The 11090-nt window shown below is 47.4% G+C and overlaps 1 protein-coding gene across 1 annotated transcript; it reads left to right on the top strand.

Moving 5' to 3' along the window:
- Positions 1–4175: 4175 nt before the first annotated feature.
- Positions 4176–7418, top strand: LOC128323215 (endogenous retroviral envelope protein HEMO-like). The gene is made up of 2 exons (XM_053245945.1): positions 4176–5624; positions 7368–7418. The coding sequence occupies exons 1-2, from the start codon at positions 4176–4178 to the stop codon at positions 7416–7418; spliced, it is 1500 nt and encodes a 499-aa protein (XP_053101920.1).
- Positions 7419–11090: the final 3672 nt, after the last annotated feature.

The following is an 11090-nucleotide window of genomic DNA, read 5'->3' on the forward strand; positions in this document are numbered from 1 at the left end:
CAAGGCAGTAGGCCAGATGCAGTGTGTGTCCATATGCTGTATGGCCCACACACTGTACCTGGTGGTGTTGGATACCCTTGGACTAATAGGGGCCAAAGCATCCACGGAGCAGGGCAATGGGCCTAGTGGGCCTGCTGCTTCCCCAGCTTCACTTGTGGAGAAGTGCCTGCTGGAGCAAGAGGTGGCCTTCCACAAACTGACAAGTAGTTGTGACTTGCTTGTATGTGACCTCTCCAAGTAGAAGCTCATGTCAGTCAGTCTTGGCACTCAAGTTCTTCCTGTTTTCCATGAAGAGCTTGTGTGCTGATGCAGTGCCTCTGAGCCAGGCTTTGCCTGCCACACTCTTCCTTGAGAAGCTGATGGGCAAACCCAGACCTCATTGACCACTAGGGACGGCAAAGCCCTGGCAAGTTGGCTGAGGACTGGGGTAGTGGAGAGCCTATGCAACAAGTTGGGTGACTCAGAAGACCATGCTTTGGCCTGCCTGTGTGACCCAGCTATGTGTGACCTAGGCAATGCTGTCCATGCAGATGGCCTGTCCAGGTGGAGGGACCTCTTGCTTGACCGAGTTAGAGAGGAAGAGCAGAGGAGGCTCAATAACCAGGAGAAGGGTGCTGGCCTGCCTACTTCTAATGATCATTCCATGCCAAGGAGCAGAGTGGGTTGGGGGCCCCGCCCCAGTCCAGCAACAACTAGCAGTTGAGTAGTGACCAATGGAACACTCAACACAGACACATTGCTAAAGATGTGCACAAATCCCTTTGAAGAAGAAGTTATTTCCCAACCGGGAATCCACAGTGTGAAGAAGTTTTTTCACAACTGAGAATCTGCAACACATAAAAATTCTTAAAAATCCACCCCTTTGCATGATTCCTTTGGGGTTTGGGTGGTTGGCATCCATATGGGCCTACCAATCAACCCATTTTGGTGTCCCTGGGTGTCTCTAGATGTTACTTGTGGGGAATTATGGTGGCAGTTCGAATCCCCATTATTCCCAAGCTGGGAACTCAGTTTGAGCCTGGTACTAATTCAGACCAAACTGGGAAAAGTGGTTTTGTGCACATCTCTCGAAATGTGCCAGTGTCAAATGTAACATTGCACTGCTCATCTGTTAGTTGCTTGCCAGTCACATACAAAAGCAAACAGATCCAAAAGCATCATACAATTCCAGCGGGGGTGTGTGTGCTTTTTTGCACATTCAAAGTGATTGTCTGCATTTGCTCTAGGACCATTCTAGATGTATTACTAATAACGTTGTTTGGCCTTGTGTGTTTGTCTTTTAAAATGTAAGTAGTGTAGAATGGAAAATTCCTCTATTGTTTTTTTCTATTGTTTTCTACTGCTGAAGTTGGTGATGAGTCACTTATCTACCAAGGGCAGACAGGGTGGGGGAAGTGGGTATGAACGGACTAGCTTCATTAACATAGGCGCCAGATGATAGGATCACTTTAAACTGTAACTCGTCCTGCTTCTTAGAATGTGAAGGAATCTTCTCTTAATTTGCTTATCTCTTTTCTGTAAGACCGGAACTCAGAGCAAAGTCCAGCCCAGAGGCAAACACATGTGTTAATGAAGTAAACTAATTGGTTCTAGGGCAAAATGTTAACGCCCAGATGTGTAACAATGCCAAGGTTTAAAACCCCAAAAATCAGGGGATACGGGGCTTCTTCTCTGGAGGGCCGTGAGGCACCAGGAAGGGGTCACAGCGCTGTAATCAATAAACGGTGATATTGCTTCCTTCAACCATCCTTGTCTGTCTGGTTTATGCTGACTGGGTTCCCCCAGGTAACATAAACTGGTGCCGTGACTCGGATTCGAACCGAGGTTGCTGCGGGGAGAGGAACAGAAGAAAGCGTTCCAGGAACTGAAAGACATGCTAACGAGGGGCCCAGCTTTAGGACTCCCAAACCTCACGCTACCCTTTACGCTATACGTGCTTGAGCGGGGGGGGTTAGCAAAGGGAGTCCTGACACAGCAAGTCGGACCCAGTATGCGACCCTGCGCATATCTTTCAAAAAGATTGGATGCAGTAGCAAGAGGATTCCCTCCCTGCTTGAGAGTTGTAGCTGCAGCAGCTGTACTGTTACAAGATGCAAAGAAACTCACTTTCGGAGCAAAGACTACAATAGTCACTGAACACTCCATTAGATCTTTGTTAAAAGAAGGGACTATCAAGTGGATGACAGGCTCTAGACTCATGAAATATCAACTGATGCTGTTAGAAGACCCAGAGGTCGAATTACAGGTGACCACCAGTTTAAATCCTGCCTCATTTCTACCCGATGAAAATGCAGAAGAGGGAGAGACGCATGATTGCCCAACGCTGTTGCAACAGACCTGGGCAGTCCGATCTGACCTACGCACGGTCCCACTGAAGAATGCAGACCTGCAGTGGTTCACAGATGGGTCCTCCTTTGTAGAAAATGGGGTGAGAAGAGCAGGATATGCCGTGGTGAGTCTAGTGGACACTATCGAAGCTCAGCCGCTACCCACGGGCACCTCAGCCCAGCTAGCAGAACTAATTGCAGTTACCAGAGCCTGTGAGATGGCAGAAGGGCAAACTCTGAACCTCTATTCGGACTCAAGATATGTACACAACATGGCACATGCGTACGCTGCACTGCATCATGAAAGGGGCATGCTAGATTCTAAAGGGAACCCAGTGAAATACCAGCAAGAGATCCAGCGGTTCATGGACGCCATGCAGCAACCCCACAGTCTGGCTTTTATGCACTGCCGTGGACACCAGAGAGGAGGAGGGGAAGTGGAAAGCGGCAACCGTAGAGCTGATGCAGCAGCGAAGTTAGCTGCACGCTCAGCCGAAATGATTATGGTGTCCCTTATTCCAGACCTGGCTACCCTGGAAGAGGAATGGGAGTATGGAACAGAAGACAAAAAGCTGGCAGAAGCCCTGGGAGCCGTGAAACAGCAGGGGAAATGGATCATCAGAGGGGGGAAGACACTAGTCCCCAAGGAATATGTGACAAGACTTGTGGAGGGCTTACATGAAGGCACGCACATGGGGGCAGAGACTATGTATGAACTCATTCGGAAGAAGTATTATGCACCAAATTTGTCTGCTCATACCCGACAAGTAGCCAGGAAGTGTGTAGAATGTGCTAAAGTCAACCCCAATACCCGGCCTCAAGGACAAGCAGGGCAAGTAGCAATGGGGGCCGGCCCGATGGACATTATTCAAGTGGACTTTACAGAGATGGTCCGGCAAGGACCCTATAAATATCTCCTGGTCATTGTATGCACGCTAACTGGCTGGGTGGAAGCCAAACCATGCAAGGCAGAAAGCGCGCAGGCTATGGTTAAATACCTGCTTAACGAACACCTGCCCAACCACGGACTGCCAATACAAATTAACTCAGACAATGGGGGGGCATTCGTGAGCAAAGCAGTACAAGACGTTTCTAGGGCATTGGGAATACAATGGAAACTCCATTCCTCGTGGAACCCACGAAGTTCCGCGAAAGTGGAACGTATGAACAGGACACTCAAAGATCATCTAGTCAAGCTAATTGAGCTCACACAAATGAACTGGGTGGCCCTGTTACCATACGTACTGTTTAAAATTAGAAACACACCAAGGGGAAAGGAGAAATTAACTCCATTCGAGGCTATGTATGGGAGGGCGTCACCCATCCTGCGTACTAGAGTTGAGGACCACCCCCCGTCCACGGCCCAATGGGCTAAGGTCCTGCACGATGTACGACACTCCCTACAAGAAACCATCCCCATTCCTATTGTGGATCCAGTACACCCCTATGAAGTGGGAGAATGGGTGTGGGTGAAGAAATGGAAGGTAGAGCCTTTGAAACCCAGATGGGGAGGTCCATACCAGATTCTGTTAATCACACCAACTGCTTTAAAATGTGCAGGAATTAAGGCGTGGGTCCATCATACCAGGGTTAAACGGGCAGAGGCGCCTATCTCGTGGGTTGCACAGAAGACTGGAGAGACTAAGCTGAAGATACGTCGCTTACCCTGAGTCTACCCCCTGCTACACCCTACCGGAACGAGTGCACGTCTTCGCACGGGTCCAGGGTACATCTTTGGAACGTCCCTACGGGTGTGCCCATACCTGGAAGCGGCACACCCTTTGTACGGACCACCGGCGGGGGTGGGAGAGAGTGTGTTATTTCCTGGTTTCAAGCTTGTAACTAAAAATGTGGTCTCGAACACTGTTGTTTTTATGGGTAATAGGAGTGAATAGCACCTACAAGGTTTCCCACCCGAAAGTCCCTGGGCTTCAGACTGTAATCGGAGCCACATCCCTTAAAGACTGCTGGGTTTGTACTCATGGTGATATACATTCTGAAGAGAAGGTAGCTCTGGTGGCGGGCCCCATCCCCCTAAATTGGTGGGTTCAGAAACCCAGAGTAAATTGGTGCTCCCCCTGGATCAGCAACACCGAATTGGCTTGGCGACCAACCACGGGAGGGGGGAACCGCCAGACCTACCGCTACCAGAGGGAATGGAAACGAAATTGGTATTCAAAAGGGGTCCCGGAATATGAAGTTGAAACATTAATTGGCCAGAATCCAATTTGCATTGAGAACAAAGGGGGACCGGGACCCAATTTGGGGGAGATCTCCTACACTCACTGTGCCCACACATGGTCGTTTGATAAATCCCTTGGCGAATTCACGCCACGGGCTGACGATCATGGACCAGACCAGGAAGAGTGCGATGGGGATGATCCCTCTGTGGGCAAATATCCTGGATTGTATGGGGGAGAGATGACCCTCACCTCTGTAACCCTATTCAATTTCACTGAAGGCCACTGGCGGGAGGAGTCGAAATTCCTATGGAAAAACACCCTATATGTACACGATCGGCTAGGTATCCTGATCAACAAAACACAAACCAAGCATGACACGTGTGATAGCAAACTTAACACGTGGGAATCCCCTTTCTGGACCCTCTGGCTGAGCATAACCTGTGCACACCACAAAGACCCAAATGTAACACTTTCCTGGTTCGGGGGAAGGGCCAGCAAGTCCGGACCCTTCAGCCTTGACAGAGAATGTGGAACGGCCCTGGGCATAGGAGAACGAAGAGTAGGGCCAATGAAGTGGGAAACGGGGGACGTCCTGACCCTGTCCTTGCTCGAACACGGAATGTACTGGCTCTGTGGTAAAAACGCATACAAAGCACTGCCACAAGGTTGGAATGGCAGATGTGCCCCTGCTTATCTAGCACCCAAAGTAGAGATCCGCAAAAGCCTAAATGCCTCTGAAGTTTTGAACATGGGCAGTTTCCTGCACCGCCTAAGGCGCGGCGCAGAGAACCCCCTTGTGGTCCGCAACACCGGATTCCACCAGGCTTGGCGGGCTATGCTACCGGGACTTGGGGTGATTGAGCTTGAAATAGCGGTCAAAAACATCTCAAAGGAGATGGAAAAATCTTTCAATAGCACTCTGAAAATGTTAATGGAAGTTCAGCAAGAGGTTGATTCATTATCAAAAGTGGTTGTGCAAAACCGTAAAGCGCTCGACATTCTTGCTGCTCAGCAAGGAGGTGCCTGTGCTTTGATCGGGGAGAAATGCTGTTACTATGTAAATAATCAGGGAAAAATTGATCAGGAGGCAGCCAAATTGAAGGAATCGATACAGGTCTTTCACAGCATCGGCCAACCCCCATCTGGAAGGGGAATATGGGAATGGCTCACGAGTTGGCTGCCAGACCTAGCCTGGCTAAAGTCATTATTTGTTGTTTTTGTTATCATTGTTATAATTTTGCTAATGCTACCTTGTATAATACCTTGTTTAACTAGAATAATAGAATCTGCTGTTTCTGCCATAGTTAGAAAGGAAACCGCACCACTTATAAAAACAATGTATTCTAGTCTACCCTTAAAGGAAGAGCCATAAAATGGGCTCTTGAGGGGGGAGATGTAGAATGGAAAATTCCTCTATTGTTTTTTTCTATTGTTTTCTACCGCTGAAGTTGGTGATGAGTCACTTATCTACCAAGGGCAGACAGGGTGGGGGAAGTGGGTATGAACGGACTAGCTTCATTAACATAGGCGCCAGATGATAGGATCACTTTAAACTGTAACTCGTCCTGCTTCTTAGAATGTGAAGGAATCTTCTCTTAATTTGCTTATCTCTTTTCTGTAAGACCGGAACTCAGAGCAAAGTCCAGCCCAGAGGCAAACACATGTGTTAATGAAGTAAACTAATTGGTTCTAGGGCAAAATGTTAACGCCCAGATGTGTAACAATGCCAAGGTTTAAAACCCCAAAAATCGGGGGATACGGGGCTTCTTCTCTGGAGGGCCGTGAGGCACCAGGAAGGGGTCACAGCGCTGTAATCAATAAACGGTGATATTGCTTCCTTCAACCATCCTTGTCTGTCTGGTTTATGCTGACTGGGTTCCCCCAGGTAACAGTAGCAGTGGGAGGGGAAATCCAGGTTGGTGTCAATGAAAGCTTCCTTCTTGGAGCAAATAATAACTATATGTAAGGAGGTGATCCAGCAATGGACCATGGTGGATCTATGTGTAAACCCCACCCCCATGCATCAAAATCCTGATCTGAATCATTCCACCCCACTCCTACCCATAGTTGATATTTACCTTTAAAAACATCTAGAGCCAAACAATGTGATTAATTTCACATTTGGGTGGATCCTTAATTAAAATGGGATTAATTCTAACCTATCTCACAGGGTTCTTGTGAGGATAAATCTAACCATGTACACTGCTCTGAGCTCCTCAGAGGAAACGCGGGATATAAATGTAAATAAATAAATAAAATGGGATTAATTAGATCAGCACCATCATTTTAAATGGAAGTATTTGTTTTGTTGAAGCATGTTTGCTCTGTACACTTAGATAGAATACACATTAAACCCCTGTTAACCCCTAACTGAGCAAAGAGGCACCTTTTAAAAGTGGCAATTCTCTTTATTTAGCAGGGGGAGAGTAACTGGCACTATCCAACCCAAGCACAGCATCTCTCCAGTGGCTGTTGTTGGTGTCTTTCTTATGTTTCTTAGACTGTGAGCCCTTTGGGGACAGGCAGCCATTTAATTAAATTAATTAATTTCTATATGTAAACCACTTTGGGAACTTTGGTTGAAAAGCAGTATATGAATACTCGTTGTATTCATATTTACTTGGGATATCTACCTTGTGGCTTCTAAACCTTTTGCTGTATACTGTGGTAATGATATTAGTGTAGCTTGACAAAGGCAATGGAATTTTAAGGAAACTGATCAGTTAGAGCTAAGTCAGGTCCACAGAATCAGATAATTGTGATAGTGGGAGATAAGCATCAGCTGTCAAGGCTGCTGTTTGGCTGAAGTCATTATCACAGAGCCATTATCATGAACTTTTCTTTCTTATCATGTCAGCTCTTCTCTGAACAAGGAGGCCTTGGCTTCAGAAATGTAAAAAGGTCTTAAAACATAAAAGCAATGGTGAGAACTCCAGGTTTCCAAACTAAGCATTACGAATATCTTTAACAAACAAGTGAACTACATACCCTCCAACATTTCACAGATGAAAACAGTACTTGTATTATGGGGGGCGGGGGAGCTAGAGACACTTATTGAAACCTTACTTCCTGGTCAACCTCAGCATTAGCCAAATCAATGGAAGCATTGCCATCCAAGAACAGGATCCAAGGAGGTAAGGTAAGAGGGTTGGGCACCCTCTGCCCCCCGCCAATGTAATTTAAGAACTGGATGGAAACACTCTTAATCTTACTCCCCATTACACATTGCTGAAGGCTCTTCGTCATTTTCTGCATGATACATCTATATAAGAGCCCCTGGTGGTGCAGTGGTAAAACTGCTGCCCTGTAACCAGAAGGTTACAAGTTCGATCCTGACCAGGGGCTCAAGGTTGACTCAGCCTTCCATCCTTCCGAGGTCGGTAAAATGAGTACCCAGAATGTTGGGGGGCAATATGCTAAATCATTGTAAACCGCTTAGAGAGCTCTGGCTATAGAGCGGTATATAAATGTGAGTGCTATTGCTATTGCTATTGCTATATTTATTTCTCTTAGATGTACCTGTCGCTAATCCCATGTGTGGCAGCTCTCGTGAGAGTTCATGAGCAGCTGCCAGATAGTATTAGCAATGGCAATGGGGGAGAAAACGATTAGCAATGGGGCAGGAGCAGGTGGTGGCAGCCGGCCTGGCCGCTGGGAGGAGGCAGCAGCAGCAGGCCAACCCAACCCAGCCAGCAGGAGCAGGAGTCAGCAGCAGACCGGCCTGGCCGCTGGAAGGAGAAGGCGGCAGGCTGACCCGGCCTGGCTGGCTGGAGTTCACAGCTCCTAGCAGGAGTGGGCGAGCAGGTGGCGGGAGGTGGCGGGCCATCTTTCCAGCCAGCCTGCCAGCCAGAAACCGGGGTGTGTGTGTGTGGAGAAGAAGCAGTCTGGCTGGCTGTCCAGACAGAAACCACGGGGTGGGGGTGAAAAGTGGGCAGGGGGGAGGAAGCTGGTCGACTGGCCCAAAAGCATGGGGGGAGGGAGAAGTAGGCAGGCAGGGAATTTTTTCTAGTTCCCTTTCAGTCTAGTTTTGGGCCTGGTTTTGTGATAGTAACAACTCTGGTCATCTGAGCTGATTAGCTACACTGACAATTAGACTCCCAGAATGACTAAAGCAGATGTGCATCCATCCCTGTTGGCTGATAGACCACTCAGTGTTTTTGATACCATTGGCCATGATATCCTTCCGGACCACTTCTCAGGGATGGAGATCAGATGCATTATGTCAAGATAATTCCAATCCTTCAAGATGGCACGTTCCAGAAGAAATGCTTGTGGACGTCTGCTCAGCACTGTGGCAACTGGCATGTGATGCTCCACAAAGTTGTTCCTTATGCTTTTCAACATCATCTGAAACCAGTGGGGGAGGACATCTGGGCATGTGGAATTCAACTTCAACTACTCATTGGAGACACTGAGCTCCATCTCTCCTTTCCATCTGCCTCCAGGAAAACTGTGGAAGTTTTCAGGAACTAGTATCTGAAATGGGTGCCCTCTTTGGTGGTAGCACCCCATTTATAAAATAGCCTCCCCAGTGAGGCTTGCCTGGCACCATGACTTTGTTCTTTTAGATGTCAGGTGAAGACCTTTCTTGTTTACTCAGACTTTTAGAAAATGATTTTTAAAGTGTTTAAAATGTTATGTATTGTATTTCATATGTTTTGTTTTGTGTTGTGATTTGTTTGTCGTGCTTTATGTGTTTTTATTTGAGGTTTCCTATTGTTGCAAGCTGCCCAGAGAACAATTTGTTTAATATTAAGAAGAGGAAAAGGAAAAGCAAATGGATTCTAGGAGCAAACCCTGTGGTGCATGTGTCAGCTGTCAGAAGCAATGCTTGAAGATATAGTTCTTTGTTAAGCAACTGCAATTATCCTTTGGCCATCCATCAAGCATCATCAGGTGCTCTGTCAGTGGGGAAAGGGAAGTGCCACCATATTTGACTCTTTTTGTGCCACCATATTTGACATCTTTTTGGCTACAGAAGGTCAAAGTTGGGGCAAACGTAACCACTCTGTAGCACAGTTTATGAAGATGACATGTAACACTATGATTTCTACTTGTGACAATCAATTCATGTGACATTCACCATGGACATGTTGCAGATGGGTATAAAAAACACAAGGCCAGTTCCCATCAAAAGACCATTGCCACATCCCCAACCTCAGGCTGGAGAGAGTGTCTTTGCCACTCCTGATCCTTTGTGAAGCAAATAAGGTGCAAGTGGGGTTAGGGCAGGCACCTGGAGGAGGAGGGGCTTTGCCCTAGCTTTTGGTGCTACTTCAGCTGGTGCCCCATTCAATGTGATCTTATGCTGTTCGCTCAGGAAACAGAACGGGCTTTGCTCTTCAACCTATTGGGGCCCAAGCATGAACTTTTTGCTTTCTGACAGATGGGACTAGTTGGAAAGTTCTTTTTAGTCTGTTCCCTTTAGTTAGTTTTTAGGTGACAACTGGCAGGGGATAGGAATCAGGATGCATGATCAGTGAGTGCTTTTGGACATGTATGAGCAAGGAGGGAAGGAGTGGTCAATCTGACAGTCAATTGGCAGCACAGAATTGGGGCTTGTCCCTCATTCAAGGGCAGCACCAATCTTCAAGGATGAATGGATTGGAGAAGGTGAGGTCTCTGAACATAAGAACAGCCCTGCTGGATCAGGCCTAAGGCCCATCTAGTCCAGCATCCTGTTTCACACAGCGGCCCAACAGATGCCGCCGGAAGCCACAGGCAGGAGTTGAGGGCATGCCCTCTCTCCTGCTGTTACTCCCCTGCAACTGGTACTCAGAGGCATCCTGCCTTTGAGGCTGGAGGTGGCCCGCAGCCCTCCAACTAGTAGCTGTTGATAGACCTCTCCTCCATGAAGTTGTCAAAACCCTTCTTAAAGCCATCCAGGTTGTTGGCCATCACCACATCTTGTGGCAGAGAATTCCACAAGTGGATTATGTGTTGTATGAAAAAGTACTTCCATTTGTTGGTCCTAGATTTCCCGGCAATCAATTTCATGGAGTGACCCCTGGTTCTAATGTTATGGGAGAGGGAGAAGAATTTCTCTCTATCCACTTTCTCCACACCAAGCATGATGTTATAGACCTCTATCATGTCTCCCCGCAGTCGTCTTTTTTCTAAACTAAAAAGCCCCAGGTGTTGTAGCCTTGCCTCATAAGAAAGGTGCTCTAGGCCCCCGATCATCTTGGTTGCCCTCTTCTGCACATTTTCCAGTTTTACAATGTCCTGTTTAAGATGTGGTGACCAGAATTGTATGCAGTACTCAAAGTGTGGTCGCAGCATAGTTTTGTATAAGGGCATTATAATATTAGCCGTTTTATTTCCAATTCCCTTCCTAATGATCCCTAGCATGGAACTGGCCTTTTTCACAGCTGCCACACATTGAGTCGACACTTTCAATGAGCTGACCACCATGATCCCAAGATCCCTCTCCTGGTCAGTCACTGACAGCTCAGATCCCATCAGCATATAATTGTAGGTGGGGCTTTTCATCCCAATGTGCATCTCCTTACACTTGCCAACACTGAACCACATTTGCCACTTTGTCGCCCACTCTCCCAGTTTGGAGAGAGCCCTTTGG

The sequence above is a fragment of the Hemicordylus capensis genome, chromosome 4, assembly GCF_027244095.1.
Source record: "Hemicordylus capensis ecotype Gifberg chromosome 4, rHemCap1.1.pri, whole genome shotgun sequence".
In the NCBI taxonomy this organism is placed as follows: domain Eukaryota; kingdom Metazoa; phylum Chordata; class Lepidosauria; order Squamata; family Cordylidae; genus Hemicordylus; species Hemicordylus capensis.